Below are 22,798 nucleotides of genomic sequence, written 5' to 3' on the forward strand. Positions count from 1 at the left end.
CGGCCCACGGTGAGGCGAGGGAAGGGGCAGAGCTGCACCCCCCGGGGGGCGGGTGAGTTTAAGCCACCCGCACACGGGTCCAGCCCGAGCCCCCCGGCCCCGGCCGCACACAGCGCGCAGAGGCAGGCACGGCACACCACCGACAAAAACAGATCCTTTAATGGTTTTTGGTTCTCTGTGAAGCACAAACAGGGTGATTATTCATGTAAAAACAAACGGGGGTCAAGGCTATGTACAAGCTGTGGAGTCCCACGACGACGGTCCCAAGGGGAGAGGCGGCTGGCAGGGGGCACGGGCCCCTCGCCCCCTCCCTCGCCCCTCAGCCCTGCCTGCACCTGGCCGAGCGAGGAAGGGGCATGGACGGAGTCAGCGCGGCGGGGGGTGCTGAGCTGCCCGAGGAAGGGTCCTGCACCTGCCCGAGCGCAGCCCGCTGGGGCCCAGGGCATGCAGAGGGTGGGCTGCGCTGGGCCAGGGCCAGGCAGGGTAACACAGCGGCTGGGCCAGCCTCGCTCCCTCCTGCAAACCTGTTCCCTGAAAATCCCAAACCCTGCCTGGCAGGGCAGCGACTCGCAGAAGCAATGAAAAAGTAACCCAGGGCAGGGTGGCATGAATAAAGGTCCTGGTCCATAAAGCGCCAGAGAGGAGCGGTGGCTTCAGCAAGTGTTTGAGTAGCTGGGAGCCTGGAAGAGGTGTAGCTCAGGACAAAGCCGGCACGTTCCCTGCCCCCTTCCCCACCCAGTGCCACAGACCTGCACCCGCTGCTGCAGCCACAGCTGGCCCCCAGCCCAGCACCAACGCCTTCCAAGCAGACTGTGCACAAACCGAATTGGCACACATGCTACATGCGAGTATTCGCCAAACAAGCTTTCCTGAAGTTTCAAACAAACAAACAATAACCCCCACCCTGGCCTGGCAGGTACCCAGGCAGTTTCTCAGGCAGCCAGGGTAACGGTAGTGCCATGGAACAAGTCAGTGACATGAGGAAAGGAGCAATCGGGGGTCCCAGCACAGAAACACAGGGGGTGATGCAGAGTACCACCAGGCCACAGTATCAAACATTAATGCCCTCATCAAGGGAAGCCATGGGTAAAGCGCCAGCTCAGAGATGGAACCCAGCCAGCGGAGCACATCCCCGCTGGCTGTTTTCATCCACAAACTGGTCATTTATCTGTGGAAGCACAGCTAAGCACTCAGGTGAGGGCACTCACCACTCAGCCAGGTCCCCCCTTACCTGCCCCCCTGGAGACCCTCAGAGAGGTCAGCCCTAATCTTCGGCCTCCTCTTCCACCATCCCCATGCATGGACCTGCCAGAAAAGCAGGGGCAGCAGGGCAGAGGCCCCGCCGGGGGGAGGAGGGCAGCCTTGTGCCGGAGGGACATACTCGCATACAACCTGTGGGACCAATGTTACACGACAGGAAGGGTTGAAATGGCCCGAAACGCCCCGCTGCACAGCTGGGGTCACATTAACTGCTACAGATACTATTGCTAGCCCACGAGCTGAGTTCTTGCTTGGTCAGTGGTCCAGGGCAGAGATACTCTCACAGAGCCCCCCGCCCGCCTGTACGCAGGCCTGCCCGTTCCAGCCCCTCGGGGAGCAAGCAGGCCCCAGGCTCGAGCACAACTCCAGGGGTGCGGCATTCCCTCCCGGCCGCAGCTCTGCCAGGGGGTGCATTTGGTCATTTTATTTCCGTATTTGGGTTGGCGAGTCACAGTGCCCAAACAGCAGAAAAAGGCAGCATCAAAAGCAAAGCCCCATCAGCAAACCCCAGGGCAGAGCCAGCGACAAACGCAGGGATCAGCACCCGTGCTGCTCACCATCAGCCCCACAGACACTGCCAACTGTTAGTCAAGGGCCCTTTCCAAATGGCTCAGGAGAATTTCCAAGGGAAGGCTCTCCCCGGGGCTCCTGAGGCAGGAGGCTCCTCCCACCACAGCTCCAGCCCCTTGAAGAGCTTTCTCTTCCCTGTGTCCAGGTCCTCCCTCCAGAATGCACATGCCACGAGCAAAGAACTGGGACACCCAACACCTAGCAGGCATCTACAGAGCCTCCTCCAGAAAGCAGAGCTAGCGTGGTCAGAACCATCTCGTTGGCATGAGGAGCTCTTCCATCCTGCCTCCCCTCAGCTCTTCTATCCAAGTACATTTAAAAACAATGGAGCAATACAATTGTTTAAAACCGAAGTTGTCTGCTTTTTTCCTGTGGTAGTAGGTGGTCTTGTCTTGCTCCTGCCACCAGGACAACAATAAGAGGCCATAGCCCAGGGCTACTGGTTTTCCTCACGCATCTGTTCCATGATGTTGATAAGGCTTTCCAGCCCGAACACATAACCCATGTCAGGTCCGTCATGCACAGTGGGGTCATCGCGAAAGCCTTTGAACGTGCTATGTGCAAAGTCAATCATACGCACGTCCACCTTAGGCTGGGCTGAGGAGCTGGGCTCCATGCTGCCACCATCCTGAAGGCTCTCTGGGAGAGAGCTGTCAACCCGCTTCAGGCGCATCTCTGGCCGGCGCTCCACAAACATCCCTGCCCTGCTGTCCTTCCCATCGTAAATGATGAGAAGGGAGCTGGAGTAGAAGCGGTAGGAGGCCTGTCTCTCCAAAACCGCCTTCAGGCTTTGCAGTTTGGCGAGGACAGGCTCAAAGAGGTCCTTGCGCAGCTCAATGCCATTGTGGAGATACTGGTAGAGGGCATTGCGGAAGCCCTCAATGGAAAGACCGCGTCCATAGTATTTATTCCTGCATAAGTAATGCCCTGTATCCAGCTGATAGACCTAGGACACCAAAGGAAACACACGTCAAGTAGGAGCAACAGGTTAAGGCCACACACAGAGAGCCCTGAGCTGTCCTGCACTGCCACGGCAGAGGGAACTCATTCTGTCCCCACCATGCTCAGGAGGGAGCAGGAAACTGCTCTGCAGGTTCCCCGAATCCCAAAGCAGCTCATGGGTACAGCCCACAGGCACAGCCAGGGCATCCAAGCACTGGTTCTCTCCCAGGACACCCAAAAGGTGGCTAATCAGTCCAAGTGTCCCCAAGAGGCATGGCACAACAGAACCTGAGGCTTTAAAAGCAAAGTCTTACAGCAACTCAGACAATCTTCCATCAGCGGGAGCTGCTGATATGTGTTGCTGTTATTGCGCAGCATGTGATTGATGAGAGGCCCTCATTGCTTCAGAGTCTGTGGGCAGAGATCTGGATTACAAAATCCTTCTGCGGGTGGGGAAAGGAGAGGCTATTGCACAACAGCATCAGCAGCAAATCCCTGTGGGCAGGGCCCAGCCACAAGAGCAGCCTTTTAACTCAGTACAGTGCAGAAGCAAATGTCAGCTGATGCTGCGACAGAGGGACACCTCCTGATTCTGGCTGAACACTAAGCCACAAGAAGAATTTTATTAGAAAATCCCCTAATGCCTGTGAACAAAACAGCTTTGGATAAAGCAGGCCATTGCAGGAGAAGCGGGTTCCTTTGTTCTAGGCTTAGAAATGAAGACAGAAAGCATGTAGCACAACATTGGTGTACCTACCTGAAGTGGGAAACTCTTAACCCAGTGCTTAGCAGAAAACACTAATAGCAAGTCTAATGGAGCTGCAAAAATGAACGTGAAGACCTGCAACCCCATGGATCCCTACCTGCATCCCACACACGCGCACACCCAAGGTGGCCGAAGTGCTCTGTTCACACTTCTTCATCTGCCGAGCGGCCTTCTCCTCAGATGCATCATCTCCATGCTGCCTGGTCCCCATCTTCAGATCAAGTACACAGGGAAGTTTGAAGTGATGCACCACGTTCTCCAGCAAAAGGAACTCTGGGAGACATGTCAAGGAGAGCTCACCTGTCAGAGACACCGCTCCCCTAGGCCACCAGACAGGGACTTGGGCCAGCATCAGACAGGATCAGGCAGCAAACAAACAGGAACCAAAGAACAGAGAGAACGAGCCACCCAGGGAGGTGAAGAGGAGGGTAAAACCCAAAAATAGAGGCACCCAGGCCTTGACAGCTGGTAGAAGAAGCAAGCCTGGAAAGTGGAATGGCCAACAGTCAGCAAGATCACATGCAGGTGTACGGGAAACTCTAGCAGAGCGAACCGAAGAGCAAAACACTAATGTCAGGAAAGATAGGGTATGCCAGTAAGAATTACTGATACATTAAGAAAGAGCTTGAAGTCTAATCAGATTAACAATTTAACCATATGGATAAACAATACAATCCCCACAGACTGCAAATTCAAGGCTCAATTAATAACACAGTACTGTTGCTATTGGCCTGCCCAGAACAGCAACACTGCCTGACACAGGAGGAAACCAGGGAGGCTACAAAGACAGGAAACAGAAGGGTAACGGGAGCCTTCAATTACCAGCACACACAACGGGCAAACCCTCCATTAGGGCACAGCACAGAACAAACCCAAGACAATCAGTGCAGCAGGTTGTCCCAAAGGGGAAAAAACAACCCTGACGTTTGCCGTGAGTAGCCCTGCAGGGCACAGTTCATGTTACACTGAAACGGCAACCAGAGCACAGCTAGATTAAGCCTGCAAGGAAGTTTAACATTGAGTAGTATCTAGCAATAACTATGTTTGATTTTGAAAGAGGAACTTCATAAAAATAAGGAAATGTTATTAAAAAAATAGGACAGCTAAAGAGAAATTACTTCTCTGCAAGTGGTGTAGGCAAAAAAACAAAGGCTGGAGGCTCAAAGCACACATTTGAGCATAGGAAAAGGAAGCCCACACATTTAAAATGATGAAGAATACAGCTATTAAAAGTAAGTTTGTTTCTATGTGAGGAAAACAGAATCAAGCTCCAGCAGATGAAACAAAAAAAGTCCACAAGCTGGCAAGTTTAAGACAAAAGCATGAGGAGCAATTTGCAAAAGCAGAGAAAACAAATCTTCAGCCATATGAAGCAGCCAGTCAGGCTGCCTGAAGAGTTTAAAGATAAAGTACAAAAGGACCTACAGGGGAGGGGTGTGGGATGGGGTGCGTGAAGATGCTCCCTAAAAAGAGATGTCAATATTCTGCTGCTTTGTGACTGGGGAAGAGTTTAGGGGATTCCCAAGCCAGAACTTTCTGAGTTCAGAGAATTCTCTAACAAATGCCAAGAGACAAGATCACACATCAAACAGAAAATAAAAGATGTGTAACTTCTTTAATACTGCTGTAACACCAGGAGACTGAACAGGGGCTACCGCAACGCTGATGTGCGGAGATGTGGAGAACTACAAACCAGCCTGACCGGCCTTAAAGCCAAAGTCACCAGCAGGGTCTTTGTGGGGAGAGCCACGCTGTTCAACAAGTGATCCAGACGAGTGAACAGTGACATGACAAATCTGCTCCAAGTACTAAGTTACTCAAGGTTGCACAAATGAGGAGCAGTTGTGAAAAACTCCACAAGAACCTTAGGAGACTGACTTGACCATTAAACGGGCAGGCAAAATTTGCTTAAGTTTACAGGCAAGATATTAAACATAAGGAGAGAAAGATTCTTAAATGTACAAAGCAGTGTGTTTTGGGACTACTACTACCAGCCAGGAACGGGATCTTGGGGTAACAAAGTAAAATTTAGAACAAGAGAGAGTTAGGAATTGAGGGAGAGGAGAGACAACAGCATTGAACACCAGTGGAAAACTCTGGTTCACTTGTATCTTCCATACTTGTGCAGTTCTGGTCACTGTCTGCAGAAGGATACAGTAGAACTGGAAAAGACTCAAGAAAGATGACAAGGACAAACACAGCTCCCTCCCAAGCAATGACTGAACAGGGTAGACCTGCATCTGCTGCCAAAACAAGCCAACAAAGAGAAGAACAACATGGGCTCTAGTCAGAAACACGGCTTCTCTGAGCATCAGTGTCAGCCATGAGTGTCACTGTATGGAAAGCAGGAAGGAATAGGGAAAAGAAACACGTAACGCAGCTTTGGTCGTACGAAGGATAGAGAAGCCAAGGGAAATGCAGGTGTAGCTGCCCAGGGCACAGACGTGTAATGCCAGGGCAGCAGCAGCAACCTGACACGCTCAGCTCTGCTTCCCAAAGGATACTGTAGAGTTTTCGGTCCTTGGACTCTGATCGCATGCGGCTCAGCTGCTGCTTATGACAGCGCAGGCTCCAGGGGTTATAGCTGATCTTTTCAGAGCTCAGACCGCTGTTCCCGTCCAACATCTGAAATGGAACATCTGAATGGATGTGCAAGTCCACCCTGGGACTCTTCATTTCCTGGATGCTGCTGGTATGAAGACAGAACAAAACTGGCCTGTTAGAATCCATGCATTCTCCAGATACCTACAACTGTCACACCCTCCCCTTGCACACATCTCCTGTTCCCTGCACACTTCACACAACATAAACCTTCTTAACAGCAAATCCTCACTTAATACCCTGGGCTGCAGACCCACGCTCAAGGATCTGGTTTAACATCTCTGCTAGGCTGCATCATAATTGATAGAGTAAGCAGGAACATTTGTTTCTCAGGGAGCTCTGGCTGGTGTGAGGAGGCAGAGACCCATATTCAAAGCACCCCTGGAAGAAACCTCTGGGTTAATAACCAAGTGGTCTGAAGAGTGTTTAAATCTGCTCCACACACTTTGGTTCCGCATCCAATAAACTGCCAAGGGTTACCCTGTGTCAGAAGAGTTTCATGTGGATGAGTTAGTCCTGGACCCAGCAGAACTCCCGACACGGTCTGCAGTGCCACAGTGTGCCAGGCTAGCAAGTGCAAGAGTCTGCCCACTGCATGGAAGTGCAAAATGCCCTCAACAGAAGAAGCACCGAAGTTGAAAGGGGAAGAGAGATTTCCCACTCACGTTGTTACTGGGCCCTCAAAGTTTTACCTTTCAGTGCTGTCACTGGCCAGGCCAGGCTTTTCCTCCTTGTGCTCGGTGCCGCTGCTTGATCTGTGAAGGCTCCGACGTGAGTGCTTGCGTCGTGGCTGGTCCCTCTCTGGCATATCATCCTGCTCCAGAGCCTCATTCTCCACGTAGGGATAGGCCACCAGGTTAATGTAGCCGTCGCTGTCCCCCTCAAAACACACAGATACCACACCTGCCAAAGAGAAGTGACACGTCAGTTTAGTTTCCCAGGGGAGGGAATACACAACCACTAGCATCCAAATGTTCAACAGGAGAAAGGAAAACACATCTCACAAAGCAGAAAAGCAAATCCAGAGCAGTAAGACTACAAGAACACACATGTTGTTAGCACAGCACGGAGGAGAAATCCCCCAAACAGTGCTCTGCGTCACTACCTGAGTGAACAGTCGGCAGCAGCAGGGGAAGCTCTGCCACCCACAGGAAATGAAGGACAAAAGAGCAGCTGGTAGGCTGAGGGGTGTATTTCCTTCCCTTCAGTCCTTCAGCAAACATCGCCAAACTGGAGAAAGTCAAGCACAGTCTACCAAGATGTTGAGGGGGGCAAAGCGTACGAAATACATACCTAGTTCATTTGGGTAAGGATCTATGTCCTGCAGAAGCATTCCTGCTGTTGGCAAGGTTGTTACCGGCCAAAGAGGAGCGTGCTTCCTGGGCTAAAGGGGCTCTCCAGCATCTGAGCAATGAAGTACACAGCTCCAAGGCTGAGGTGACACTCACCACTTACCACAAGTCAGCCAGTTTCACAGAAAAGGGATTTGCAAGGTCCCAGGGGTCTGGAAATAAAACTACCTCAGCCAGGTGCAGACAAGCAGGACCATTTGCATCCTGTCCAGTTTTGACTTCTGAAGGCTCTTGAAAAGCACCATAGTCCAAGGGAAGGTACAGATCTTCCACAGCAGACTCTGAATGTACCTAGCTGGCCGGCCACAAAGCAGGACAGCTAACACTTCTACTTAGGGCTGGCATCTGCATTTTTGGGACTTCCCCAGTCCTGAAAATGAGACTATTGGGTCATCTCCTAACTTACAATGACAACAATCTTTCATTAGCCTGTCACCAGTATTGAACAGTTGCCAGGAGTATCAGATGCTAGATGTACCAAATCAAATTATTCATCACAACCATGAGGAAACCTTGCACTGCTCAGTTGATGTAGGCCATCATGTTACCGTCCTTTCTTTTTCCTTATCTACACATGATAATACTTCCAAGGTTCAGGTGACTTGACACAACTTCAGAGCAGTTCAAGACTCCAGCACGTCACTACATAAATGCTACCAAACGTGCTCTGCCTGCCTGGACGTGCTTCTCAAGATATCTCCGTGAAAGGGCAATCTTAAAAGTAACATCAGTGTGCTCAGACAGGAAATACCATCCCCAATATTCCCCTCCCCCAGATCAGTAAGAACAACTTCTGGGACTATCAGGAAACTGCATGGGACTCTCAGATGAGATCCCACACTAGGGTGGAGGTGCACGCCCCCCTGCCTTTAGGTTACCAGAAGCATCTGACTTCAAGAAGATGTGTCTCCATCTGGACTACCAGCTTTATCAGTTTTAAACACATCCCAAGGAAAGGCTGACACCGTATCTGTTCTAGTAACTGCACAGCCTTCAGCTGAGATTTCTGATGGGTCACTAGAGCACCGTATGGCTCCAGAGTGGCTTCAGGGTACAAGAGGACCCATCTGTCTGAGATTGTTCTTTCATTCATGACCTGCATACAGACACAGATAGGTAAGCTGACACTGCTTCAAGACCTTCAGGCTGCAGCCAGATCAAACGGCAAGACCCTGAACAGACGGTGGTCCCAGCTGTCTGAAGCACTGTCTTCTCAATGCCACATGGTGACTAAGAAGCAGAGGCAGTAAGAAAGCTGAGTCCCCCTAGAACGCTAACTGCCAGTGTCACCATCCTAAAACACACATGGTCGAAACCATATCAAGCTTCTGAAAGGTACGGATGAGCTGCCAACCTCCTGCAACGATACAGACACTGGAAAATTCCATTCCTTCAAAGCGGCTGGGGACAAGGCTCCATCTCAGCACTGGGAAAGCAATGCTTCCTGCTTCAGCAGCTTTCTGATATGGGCCCATAAAAGAGATAGGATGAGGAAGCAATAAATTGTGGGACTGGAATGCGCAAACATTCAGTATATGATCTAGCTTCATTTGCTCAAGGTCAAGGCTGCAATTGACAATAACTTGCTAGTAGAATTACATCAGTTACACGTCCACAACTTTAACCTTCAGACTACAACTGTCACACTGCATATTCTCTGTCTAGAAAGAGGAACTCTGCATGCCTACAGAAAAAGACTTCTCTTTTGCAAGTGTTCCTATCAAATTGCTAGCCTGCCAAAGAGCATTAAAAACAACAAATGAAACGACACCAGAAGACAGTAGACATCAGTAGCTCAGGAAAACGACAGGGCAGGTTTTTGAAGCATGTAACTGCTCCCTGGAATGACACCAGGCCTCACCTTTGTACTCAGGTGTGAACTCCTTCATTTCTGGGGGCAGAGATTCATAGAAGCGCTGTTCTCTGGTAATGAGGGGCTTGCAGACAGTGTGGTCGTCATAGCGCATCATGCTGCTGTGGCCGCCCACCTGGTGAATGAAAGGCTCCAGCAGGACCCCCCGGTCTCCGGATCGAGTGGCATTCTTGCCATACTTGCCCACTTCCATGGTTTGACAAACACACATTGCGTTGGGCACCAGTTGCACTCTTAGAGCATGGGGAGAGCCACATGGGCTGGGAGGGGTAGCTCAGCAGCAGTCAGGCAGCCACAGGGGGGAAATCCTGGCAATCTACTTCCTCACAGTAATCTGAAAAAGCAAAGGAGATTTCTGTGAACAGAGGACCACTTGCATTCACTGCCCGCTGGCTCGGAAAAGTTTTTGGTATTTATTTATATCCATAATTGTTCCTCTTCTGTTCTCTTGTTTACATCCCCCTTGTTCCAGAATGCTACTCATTACCTCTTTAATCCTACAGGTAAACACACACTAATTTCAGAGGCAGCCTCATCTAGAGCTTCTCCAATACTGATGACAGGAAAGAGGGAAAGGAGGAGATAAAGAGTATTTTCAGCCTCCCATCTTCAAAACATTTAATTTGCTTCCTTTAGTTCATTTTATCAGTAAGGCAACATGATAACGGAGCACAAACCCTGAGCTACAGCACAATTAAAACCAAGCCCACACTTGCCTATAAGTAATGGTGACTGACACAGGCAAAACAAACATTTCAAGAATCTGAATTCCACCTCTGTGCCTCTGCATTTTTAACATCTAAAAGACTAAATAATTCTTGTTCACCTCCTACTCTTAACACCGTTTACTCCTTTATTGACTCGCTTCTCTTCAAGCTATTCCAAGAGTCTCTTATGTAATAAAACAATCATTCTGTCACTGTGCATATGCTGTAACCAAATGGATTCCACTTGGGATTCTCTCCTTTATTAGTCTAAGCCCTTTGGGACAATAACTATTTCCTGATGCTTTCACAGAACCTACATGCACTACAGTCCCCAGTCTCTAGAGGTAGGCAAGAGAGATGGCCAAATCCAGATGAGATTAGAAGTGCTTTAGAGAACACAGATGCTCTTTCAATGTTTTCAGTGCCCAGCACAGCCACAGTATAACGGAAAACTAACGCTGTCCAAATTCTCTCCAGATAATTTGTCCTTTCCAGCTTAGATCATACTCCGGAGGCTGCTGGAGAAAGCACAACAGCATTTCCTCACATCGATGAGTTATCCAAAGTCTTTGGTACAAGAACCTTATGGTGACTAGAGTTTCCGAATTCATCAAATTTCCAGTTTCTCAGTACAGCCACAGCCGAGGGCAATGATGATTTAAGAACTAAGGGATCTTGGAGGCCTGGACAAGGGACACAGCTCAGGCTGTTCCCCATCTGGCCACGGGATGTCTCCACAGCTACACAACACTGCCAGGCAGGGGGATGTTCTGGATGAAGATGGGCTCTTCTCCCTCCCCTCCAATTCAATCATGGGAGAGATGCAGCTCAAGCGATTCAGGAGGGGCGATACTCTATAACGTTTAACCCAATCTAACTCAAAAGCTCCCCACAATAGGACAATGCTTCTCTCTCCTCATCTGCACGCTCCTGCTCACTCCCTCGCACTGGATTTTGGGATAGTATGAGTGTACGTACATTTGAGTTGAATCATCTCACTGATCCAATGGAAAACATTTCCTTTTGTGGTTACATGACCACAACTACATTCAGTGTAAGGGGAACAATGTGAATATTCAGCTGGCTTTTAAGGTGGGGGCAGGAAATGGGGTGGGGGGTGGAAGAACCACCCCAACAACCCCAAGTGTAGCAACACATATCAAAGTCTCCTCAAGGTATCATTCAAAGTCCGTCCACTAAACTCAGAGCCTAAATTGTATCACAGACAAAAACATGCTGTGGATTTCTCTCCTCCCTCTCATTTGCTTATCAACAAGAAGAAATTTCAGCAGCAGAGGCTTGCTTGTATCATTTATGTTTTAGTTTGATTTAATGGTAGTTAGTATGTGATAACAAGCAAGGTGCCAGCATCTGCAACAGATCAGTGCTTTACAGAGTTAAGTCTCCCCTTGCTGACACAGCTTTGTCTTTGATTTGGTTTCCCTTTATTTTGCCAATGACTAAAGCAGAGTTTTCAGTTATTCCAAACAACATAGGGGACAAGTTTAATTTCACACCTTCCTGTAGTTTAAACTTCACGGGATAAGAGAAATAAGAGATTCATCTGTGTGATAACAGTAGTTGCCATACTCAGGAGATGTGCATGTGATGCTCAGGTCTGGTACCAGTCCCAGTTTTCACTGAAAGCCAATCACAAAATGTCTCGGGGTCCCAGTTTTGCCAGTGACAGGAGGCAGTGCTATTATCCACACTTTAGAGAAGCGCAATTATCTAAGCAGACTCATTAGTTTCAGACACCTTCATTAGCTTCAGATGGAGATCACGAACACCTAGGTAGACACACATGTCCACACAGACTGTGCCCACACAGACTGCTCTTGAATTTAGGAGTGCCTCACCTATGGGCTACAAGCAGACTTCGGCCACCAGAGCAAGATTCTTTTAACCCCCTGCCTACTTTCAGCAGCCTTCTTTCCTAAAGATAAGCAACAACGAAGCATATGCCACCTAAATTCTGAGGATATCAGCCACCAGCTCTGCAGAGTCCCTCAGACCTTCTCCACTGCATGGCCTAGAGATATCAATGAGATGACTGCCCTTGTCCAAGGGCTCCTGGGAAAGTGGCAATAAAAACAGGCTGTAGCCATCAAGAAGACCCCAGGCTCACTGCCAAGTACTCCACTGCCCCCAAGAAAACGCAGCATGACTAGTTTCAGATGTGCAGGCACACCTGGGAGGGAGCGACAGACACACAAAAACCCATTCTGTGGCTGTGATGCAGAGGAGCCAGGCACCAGGTGAGGAGAGTCTCCAAACCCAGTTATGGCTGCTCCATATATTCCTCCACAACCGCTGAAGAAAACAGATATATAGCCGGTATTTTCTCACCTACAAGTGAATGTGAGAAAAAATACTTTATAGCAAGTAGCATTTCAGAGACATTTTTAAAGAGGAAGCTATCTATCTACAGGGCTTGAAAACCAGACACTATAGCTCAGACACAGCTTAGTGTTTTTCAGCAGACTAACTCAAAGTAAAGGGCTATCACTAAACATGGACACTATCCACAAAGAAAGACAGAAAAATACCAGTAGTTTCAAACAAATATAAAGCAGAAACTATCTGAAGGCCTAAATATTAGTCATCCTTCCTCTGCTAAACAGAGGCACAGGTTCAACTATTTTAGCTGGCTTATAAAATTCGGAGGCCTTCCAATTACACTGTAAAACGCAGCACACAATCCACACAACAGCTTGAGGGAGACCAGTTCATCCAAGCAGATGCTTTGCTGTCCTCCAACACCACCACTACAGCTCAAACAGCAGCAAGACATGCAGGCCAGTTTAGCATCCCCCTTCCAAAACTGATCTATAGTTGGCAAGACAGATTACCCATCAATTCAGACTCATGAGAGGCAGGGGGTAAGGTTCAGGAGCGGAGTTATTGGTGACTACAAAAGGACATACCAGATCCCATATTCCATTATCCTCCCCAGTAAAAAAAACAAAAATCTTGTACAAAAACCCCAAAAATCTCTTGAAGATAATTTGTTCTACAGTATTTAAGTTTAGATGCCTGTCTGTCAGTGTACCTACCCTGAATTTGAACTGCATACCTCCCTGTTCAAACGCCTTTTAGCAGGATGGGCACAAAGAGCAGTAAGCTCTATTTTCCTGTTGTAACACACAAAGTATCTCTAACCAGAAGTCAGGAAGGTAACTCTGCCCTTCCTAACCATTAAGTGGAGTAAACCCGGCCCTTAATGCCAACATTACCCTCCAACAGGAAACATACCTCTCCACAGAAACAAACTGTGCTGTGCTCTTGAAGACCCAGCCAGAGGACTTCTTAAATGTTACTGAGCCCTGACTGAAGGCCACCAGTGTCTTCACCAGACCACCACCAGGATCAAGGAGATGCCAGCTCCTGTGCTGACATCCTCAGGTGGCACTGTGAAGAAGGGTGTGGGAAGAGCAGGGGTGTCCTCTTCCATGGTGTAACTTAAGGTGAAGGGAAACTAGCCTCAGAGATCACCACACACTTGAGAGGTGGGGGCAGAAAGCTGCACTGCAATGGGCGTAAGAACTACTGCAGACAGCACCACAATGCTGATGTTCCCACTCGTTGTAAGTGTTCTTGTACGGGAACACTGGCAGTGCTTCATGACTCACTAGTAAAGCCGTCTTCCAAAATATCAAGGAGAACAAACATTTTAAACTGACATATTACACTGCAAGAAAGCTGACTGCATTAAGCACTGTTGACTCATGCCTACACTGTAAGCAGCTTGCACGTCCATCTTTCCAGCACTGCCTTGCTGTGGCTCCCAGGACCGTGGCCAGCCCTCAGGACCTACGGTGCTGAAGACTAAGGCAGATGGCCACTGACAATTCTGGATCTGGGCCATAGGTGAGGGATAAACACTGACCTCAAGGTCATGCTGACAGAAGTTGGGCTTTCCCTTAAAAACCTCAAAGCAGTCAAAAACAAAGCACAAGAATACAAAATACCAGTATAATAGGCAAGAGGACTATAGCATTTGGCCAATGGGTACCTGGTGACGACTACTTGTGAGTTCGACTTGTTAGCAAAGAGAAGCAGCAGCTACCATCCATGCTGAAAAGCATGGTCTTTTCTAGCCATGCTGGATTGGGTGACCCACCTTCAGCCTGTCAGCACAAAAGCTGACCCAAATACCTGAGACATGCCTGTCTAGTCAGCAAAAAATGGAGATGACCCCTGGGACCTGGGCAGAGAACACAACTCTCCAAGAACCTGTGGCAACATTTAGGATGTAACCAGAAACATTTGGCCAGCATGGTATCCAGGAAGCCACAAACCTTCCCAGCCTGCCTGAGCACACAGCTTTGAATCCTGAGCCTTCTCCTGCATCTTGTCCAGCGCTTGAACTGTTACCAAATACAGTCCTTTTTGGACACACCACCCTCACCAAGGCAAGTGTGGCTCTTCAGATCAAGGCCAGATAGTGGTATAAGATCCACATGCACGCATCAAAAGTGTAACAAGGTCTTACAAAAAGCTGAAGAATGCCAGCTGAGAAGAATGCCCACAGCGAGGCTGGTGGAGGAACTGCAATAAAGAAGGCCACAGAGGACAACAGCCACTAATAGGTGTGCTCCACTCTATGCCAGGAGCTGAATAAAAGCACACCTCCTTCACCAGTACTTCTGCCTCAACAACAGGGCACAAATACACCAACTGCCAAAGCATGTACAAGGAAAGAGTCTAACTTATTTTAAGATAGAACTTGACTGAACTCAGAAAGGACCACCTGAAAATACAGACTTGTATTACAAGCTTAATTTTAGGCATATCCTATGTTTCTGTCTCCCAGAGATTTGAAGGAAGACTCCTTGTGCCACACTTCTATCAACTCATCGCAAGGCTTCAGCTCTTCTGCCAGCAGCCTGCAAGACCAAGAATTTTCTCCTCTTCTCTTCCCAAGAAAGGAGCGGAAGCCAAGCCTTTTCAGCACTTTCTGAAGACAGGCTGAGCTATGCAATTTTAACTAGGCTGGAATGCCTAAACCACTTGTTAAAACCAGTGCCTAGATCTGGGGTTAAAGGCAGCTCTTTTCTTAAGAGGCCAGATTAGCAGTAATTACAAAGGCCCTTCTGCTGTCACCTATACATAAAGCACGGCACGTTTTCAAAAGGGGACAAATTACTTTAAGTCCTGGGTAGGAATCTAGACCCAGGCCACAGACAGTACCTGTCTTCTCACACCGGCATGCTACAGGAGTAGCTTCTCCCCTTTCTTCGGGTGTTTTTTTTTTTTTTTAAAAAAAAAAAAAGTCAAGCCTTAGCACAAAACAGTGCACAGGGAACATCTGTCAGGTTTAGCAACATATGGAGCAGGTGCTCTACAACACTTTGTGATCATCTGTCATGCAGCTGTCTGCAAGTGACAGTAACCAAAGCCAGGGCTTGGATGGCCCTTTCAGCTTTTATTCCTGTTCAGCCTGATGCTGGAAAAGCTGGCACTTCTGCGATAACATCAGGCTGGAGAGCAGGAAGGGACCGCACATAACAGATGATATAAGCCAATTTAGTTCGCTTGCTGCTCTTTCCTCTGGTCTCCTCCCCCTTCTTCACTGGAGAAATGCAGCCCATTGGCAGGAGGGCACAGGCTGCCTGGGGACCTGCCAGTCCTTGTCACTGCTATCAGTGTCACTGCAAAGGGGAGGCTGGAATAAAGTTCAGTCCTCGTCCAGTCTTCGCCACTCTCCTCTCCAGTAGGCAGGGAGGTGAGAGGGAGCTGAGCTGCTGAATCCTGCTGCACCTCGCCACAAAGATACCCTGCCTCCATAGTAAAGGGCACCTTCCTTCTCTGTTCAGAAGCACTGGCTCCAGCTGAAGCCTGAGAGTTTCCATAGCAGCAAGAACCAATCGAATCCATACATTAACAAAAGGTTGCTTTATCAGTACCAGCCCAGAAGATTTTCTTCCAAGTTTGTGCCTAGGAGAGCAGGGTCATCCAATATCAGCTTTGCATTTTAAAGGAGAGATGAGAATATGACACATTCTTTCTAGAGAAGAGCTTAAGGAAGATCAGTGCTTGTGAGGCCTCATTGCTCAGCTTTCTGTGAGCTGATTTCTGGCTTCTCTTCATCTCATTTACAAAGAGGGGAAAAAAGTATCTGCTGGATACAGGTTATTTTTAAAACTATTCCAGTGCAAATGCTGCCATTCAGCACAACTCTCAGATCCAACAGTCAGAGACAGTTAAGAAAAGAAGTTACTTTCAACAGTCACAAACCATAAGGAATCAACCTAACCCACCAAGAAAATACATTTCATAGAATGATAGAATGGTTTGGGTTGGAAGGGACCTTAAAGATCACCTAGTTCCAAGCCCCCTGCTATGGGCAGGGACACCTCCCACTAGACCAGGTTGCTCCAAGCCCCATCCAGCCTGGCCTCAAGCACTTCCAGGGACAGGGCATCCATAGCTTCTCTGGGCAATATGCTCCAATGTCTTGCCACCCTCACAGTAAAGAATTTCTTCCTAATAGCTCATCTAAATCTACCCTCTTTTAGCTTAAAACCATTACCCCTTGTCCTATCGCTACAGCCCCTACTAAACTCACACTAGTGAAGAGGCTCAGAAAACTCATCAACAGGCTCATTGATAGATAATTGTAGTCTTTACTTCATAACAGGTAGATAAAGGGGAAAAAAAATTCACATCAATCCCATTGAAGAGGTTTGGCTTAAAGACTAACTTGGAAAGAATTTGTAACTCAACTTACAGACTGAATAAACAGAGGGAACAATTCCACCTGCCTCAAAAATCCTATGTTTAAAGTTTTCATTAATGCTGGTAATAAAGCATACCTGCTCTTCAGTAACAGACTTCCCCAACAGTGAGGCTTAAATAAGCAAGCCACGTCCCCAAGAAAGTCCTGAAGGACTACACGATCATGCAGGTAACTCCATCCAAATGCCTCCCCATAGGAGGAGGATGGAACAACTATGCTGAGTTCAGCATACAGAGGAGCACATTCAGAAACACTGCGCTTTCATGTTGGCTGTGGGTACCAAATTCTACAACCTCAACAGCATCAGAAGGTGGGACAGATGAGCAGGTAAATGCACCATGCTGACACTAAGAGCATGAGTCAGCGCTGTGATGCTTGTGCTGAACCAGAGGACAAACACACCACACAGCAAGCCACTGCTGGCAGAGAAAAGGAACATGTCATTTTGTGGTAACAGGCACAGAGCTTAGCTGGATGGATGGCACTGGAGAGGACTGCTCAGTGCTGGGGGGGGGGGGGGGGCAGCCCTACCACACAGCTGAGAATCCACCATGATCAGGTGAGTGAGTGGCAGTCTCACAGTTTGTGCAACAACAAACAGGGATGAACTGAACAATTGGTGCCTGCCAAATTAAGTTCTTACCTTCCCCTGGTTAAAAATGACCCAGAAGTCCTTGGGTGGTGTCACAGCCAGAGCCAAGGAAGCCAGTTTGGCCCAATGACCTACAGAGTAATTGCTGGCCTCCAAGCTGGAAAGATGCTGTCATCACACAAAGGTGTGCAAGCACCTTTAGAGCTTGAGCTCCCACTCCCACCTCCACACAGACTTGACAAGTAGAAGCAGCTGTGCACCTTAAGCTTGTATCCCTCAGGTTCCTAGCCAGTACAAATACCTGGAAGGCTGGTGGGAAGAAGGGACAAGATCCTCCCAGCTTGCATAAGAACAAGAGGAAACCTCCAGCAAAAGCACCAAAACTCCAGAAAAGGGAAGTACTTGTGCAGCAATAAAACCAGTTTGAAGGCTTGAGCGGGTGGTTGACAGGAACCGAAAGGAACAGTCAACATGCTGCATCTTACAGCTGCTACACAGAAAGCAAAGCGGCCAAAGTGAGGATTCTGCAATAGGAAAAGCAGCTAACTCCCCCAACTCAAGAGCAAGGGCACACACATACCCCACTTTCAGACCATATGTGGGCTGCCAAAGAAGATAAAGGAGTGTTTTCTGGCTCTTTACCCTCCACCATCTCATAAAGAATCCTCAGAAGATAAGGAAAAAAAAGACAAAAAAGAAGACCTGCCCAGAAAAACAAAATATAAAATTTATTTAAAATTAGAAGTCAAGCAAAAAAGTTTCATCTACCTGCACTTCATTATTTTCTTCTGCTTTCAGAATGTGTAAAAACACTGAATTAAGGAAGAAAACCTAGGTAAACAGCTAGGTCTCCAGCTCTCATAGGGAAATGACAGTCAAAACCCATACATCAAAAGCCTGTTCTGCACAAGGAAAAAAAGCATGTTTATACTTTATTCATCTACCATGTTCTCTCTAACTTGGTAAAACAGGGCAGATTTTGTGGAGGAGACAACTGCTTGTCTTGGTTGCTCTTTAAAGTGATCCCCACAATGAAAAAAACTCCATCCAATTGCTTGGCTTTAAAAAACCAAAACAACAAACTTTATTATATTCAGATTAGTTTTGACACTGATCAAGCTACATCAGGTTCTAATCCCTCCTTCAGTTATTTCTTCAGACCATGGTTACACAGGCAATCCTTTGACAGCTGCACCAGTATGAGCAGCACCCTCCCACTCAATTCTGCTGCACTGGTACAACTGTTTGCAGCTTCATCATGAATCAAATTAGGGAAGCGATTGTAGTTAAAAATAAACCAGCACTTTGTTTAGTTTTTTTTAAGGATTACTTTTCAACCCAGGTCAGATCCCCAATCTATTGTGCAGCTGTACAAACAGTTGTATCAGCACAAGGTGGCTGAATTGCTGATGGTTATCCTCCTGCCTAAAGCCAATGTTTGCATTCCCAGCTCACCTCTTATTTCATGGCTGCTGTAGAACAGGATTATTTACTAAACTGAACGTGTAAGGTACGTTATTGCTGCAGCTTACAACCGCATGGAGGGTCTCTTTAGTGAGACAAAATGAGGTCACACTGATGTGTACCCTACAAGTAAGGAAGGCATGGCTACTGAGCTCCCTTAAGCTGTTGCTTGTCCTAGATTATATGTCATTTTTGCAGTCTGCAGGCTGAAATAAATATAAAAACATGACTAACAGTCACTAATGCAAGTTAACAGCTTTGGGCCAAGTTCTGAAGCAAGATTCTCCTAGAAATCCTGTAACCATTAACTATCTTGGTCATCTTCCATTCAAAAAAAACTCAAGCCTACGTGATGTCCAGATTCCCACTGATTTGAAGACTGTGGCATTCAAAGAATAGGAAGTCTATCTCCAGTTTTGGCAACTCTTCAATTGCAGCTGAATTTTGATTTTTAACATGGAAATACAAAAAGAAAGATGGAAAACCAAAATAAGCACTATGCAATGAAGACATGCTTAGCACGCTTTAAAAACAACCATGAGAGAAACAGACTGAAGGCTCTTTTCCCAAATTACCAGCTCAAATACTGTTTGAAACGAAACCAACTGAAAATCCTTCCTATTTGATGGCTGCCTGGCAACCTACTGGAAAGTACTTGGTTCTCAGTTCTCTGCTTTCAGCTGGTAACAGGTATCCACATCAGACACACACCATTATGTAAGGCCTTCTCATTGAAAACAAGGCACAAAAGATTGAATAACCATTAAGATTTGACTTCTAGAACAAGACAGGAGACACGTTTAAAGAAACTGCTTCAGGAAACAAGATTTCTACAGTTTCTGTTGTGTCTGCTCTAGAAGGCAAGAATCAGAGTCTCCAAGCTGTTCAGCAGTCTTGTTTTGTAGATGTCACATCAATCCATGAGGAACCAGAAAACCAACAAAATTGTTATTTGGCACATCTTACCCTTTGTTCCTTAACACATATCTCAGAGTATAGCTTCATGACAGCTTAAATAAATCCAAGTCAGCACTCTTCAAACCCGCCCCTCTCCTGAGTCAGCACTGGCACTCACCTGATCTTGCTCAGAAACTAGCCCAGCAAAAAAGTTCACTTGGGAAGGGGAGGGGCAGTTGTTTTCGCCAATGTAGCTTCCTGAACTGGTTTAGTGCCAGTGCCTGACAAAAGTAAAGGGGAAAATCATCTAGCAGGGAAAGGGCAGGCAGAAGAGAAGCAGTGCCAGTTTCATTCAACTTCAACTGTCCTGCAACCACGGGCTCAGAGAACAGTCTCACCCTGACTTTAAAAAGACATGAGCTGCTACTCCCAGCAGAAAGATCGTTCAGCTTTTTCACCTCTTTCCTGACATCGTCTTTACACCAGCATCAGCGCTCTTGGAGACAGCTGGATTAAGTACCCGATCTGGTGGGGAAACTAAAATAGCAATATACAAAATAAAATACCTTTAGTTTTTAGCTGGATCAGGTCCTTCACAGACCTGATCATGAGGTTCAACAATCCCCCTAGAATCAAAAGAAGAAAGTGAGAACCTGTGACTAAAGGTAAGGAAAGGAAATGGTAAAGTTCAACTTAAAGCAACTGCAAAGCTGCAGTCTTAAGAAAGGAAATATCACAACAGGACTATGTAATATTGATATGAAAGCACTTTTGTAGAAAAGATTTAAAATGTTCGTTAAAAAAAAATCATCAAATTCTCCATGTTGTGATTTTCCAAACACACCATTGATATTTATTTTTTACCAACATTATTTTCAGAGCAAAAGAGCTACTAAAAATACATAAGGGGGAAGTGAGAAATAGCCTGTTGTGATTAACTAGGGCATGACAAACAGCAGCAGCCACGTGCAAGCAGTACTGGGGAGCAAAGCCAGGAGGAACAGTGACAACAACATTATACAAACAACACTGATTCATGAACAACAAAGAATTCTTAGAATTCTGCCTGGGTTATGTCCAAGGCTCTCTTTACCTTGATTAAACTATTTAAAAAGTCACTTCAGAAAGCTGACTGCTCCTGTACAACCAAGACTTTTGGGAAGCAAGGGCTGATCCACCTAAAGGGTTTCAGGTAGGAAACCACTGCAACAGTTACTGTGAAGTGCTCCATAATCAAACAAGTTTCAGCAGTAATGCACACACCTGCAATGCAGGTACTACCCAGAGTAGCTGTCAATCAATATATCAGAGCTCCCTGTGTGCTGTCATACTCAGAAAGGTGAAAGCCTCACGAGATATGCTGTAATGGCACTAAAGGTGAGACAAAGCCAGAACTAGTAATTTGTCCCCGGTGTTACCACGAAAGGGGTCTCATGCCATCAAGAGCTCTGAAAGCCACACGTACGTACCTACCCCTCATCTGCCAGGGACCGAACACTGTGCACTGCAATACCTTCATGTTAGTGACATTATAGAGTCTTCTCAGAAGAATTTCACTTTATGAATAAGGAATGTTTCACAACTTCAGCCTGGCACCCATTTCTTCACGATCAACATCTGTTTTAGCTAGCTCTTGTCACTGATTGTAACACCTAACTCTGGACACAGCATTAATCAAATCGGGGATTCCTGAAGACCTAGTTTTGCCTCAGAGATGTAGCAAGATGTCATCTTGCTGCCACTTGGAAGACAGCACACAAAGAACAGTCTGGGCTACTTCCATACACAATGCACCTCTGCAAAACTCAGTTAAAGCTACAGCTGCCTCTGAAGTAAGCAACGAGTTTCTAGCACTACTGTATTTGGACAATCTTGCAAAAAAAATGTAGGTCTTTTTAAAGATAACAGTATGTTCATGAGCAAATGCCACATGTCTGTTCCTAGACTATCAAAAATCAGAAGCAAGAAGTTTCTTGCAAAAAATCAGAAGCTGCTGACAGTCGCTAACATTGGAAGTACATCTCTTTAAATATCAAATACGCACATGAAAATTTTAAAACATGAAGAAAATTCAATAAAGCCATCATTTAGGATGCATTTAGACACCTGAACTTCTCACAACTCCCCAATACAAGTGAAATACAATGTGACAAAAGGCAAGGGTAAAACTGTGGTGAAGCTGCTGAGCGCTATGCAGAAGCACGTGGTCTCATTTAGATCAAAGCATGCTTTAAGTGTCTCAGGAGTAATAGACTAGCATCTGTATACAGTAAGATTTCATAATGCCGTCACATAAAATTATCAACCCATATACACACAGCTGTCTTCTGGCAGGTAGTCTCTGCTTGTGCAAACCTGAGGCAGCAGGAGTTTTACAGAGGTCAAGACTCCTGCAAGACTCAACTAGACCTATTTTCCACTGCTGTGAGATGAAATATGCAAAAGGGAGAGAAATTAATCACAAAGAGGCAGAGCTTCGCACAGGGACTGTTTCTCACCCCACAAAAGGTGACCTCCTAAAGCCTCTTTGACTCTCCTCTCCCTTAAGAGGATTATGAATCCTACCCTTGGGAGACCTCTACTCAGCTACTGGCTCACCGATATTACACATTAACACTATGTCTTGTCTCTTCATTCCTATCAGCAGAGAGATATTAGAAGAATTTATAAGGTCACTGCTCAAAGATGAGGACTTTAAATGGAACCTCTAATGCAAACAGGGAAAGGCAGTGGTGTACGGTGGGGACTCTGCTTTGTGGCTGCCACATGCCCAGCTGCAGGTCTGCTTAGAGCTTCCCTGCTCAAATACCAGTTCAGCTTATTTGCACACGCAGGCTACCCTTGGAAGTAGACTTTTAACCATGGAACAACTGAAAACCAAGACCTCCACAAGCTAAAAAACATCAGGGCAAGTCTAGCGAATGCGGTTCACAGCTCCACAGTAAGTACTAAACCAAAGAGTCTCAGCAAGCGCTAAGCCCAGGTGTGTTTTCACGAAGTGAGGAGCAGCAGTGCACTGCAAGAACACACTG

At 47.0% G+C, this 22,798-nt stretch overlaps 1 protein-coding gene across 16 annotated transcripts in view; it reads right to left on the minus strand.

Moving 5' to 3' along the window:
- Positions 1–141: 141 nt before the first annotated feature.
- The window catches only part of IP6K1 (inositol hexakisphosphate kinase 1), a 39,245-nt gene continuing 16,588 nt past the window's right edge, over positions 142–22,798 (minus strand). For 6 of the 16 annotated variants that reach the window (XM_055804219.1, XM_055804214.1, XM_055804216.1 and 3 more), the window contains 5 exons: positions 9,353–9,698; positions 6,832–7,042; positions 6,043–6,227; positions 3,636–3,811; positions 142–2,776 (listed from right to left, as the gene is read on the minus strand). In XM_055804219.1, the coding sequence (XP_055660194.1) occupies positions 2,267–2,776; positions 3,636–3,811; positions 6,043–6,227; positions 6,832–7,042; positions 9,353–9,575 (1,305 nt within the window). In that variant the 5' untranslated portion in view covers positions 9,576–9,698 and the 3' untranslated portion in view covers positions 142–2,266. The other 10 variants (XM_055804221.1, XM_055804215.1, XM_055804218.1 and 7 more) reach the window with 7 other exon arrangements.

This window comes from Falco peregrinus, chromosome 5 (genome assembly GCF_023634155.1).
Source record: "Falco peregrinus isolate bFalPer1 chromosome 5, bFalPer1.pri, whole genome shotgun sequence".
NCBI classification, from domain to species: Eukaryota; Metazoa; Chordata; class Aves; order Falconiformes; family Falconidae; genus Falco; species Falco peregrinus.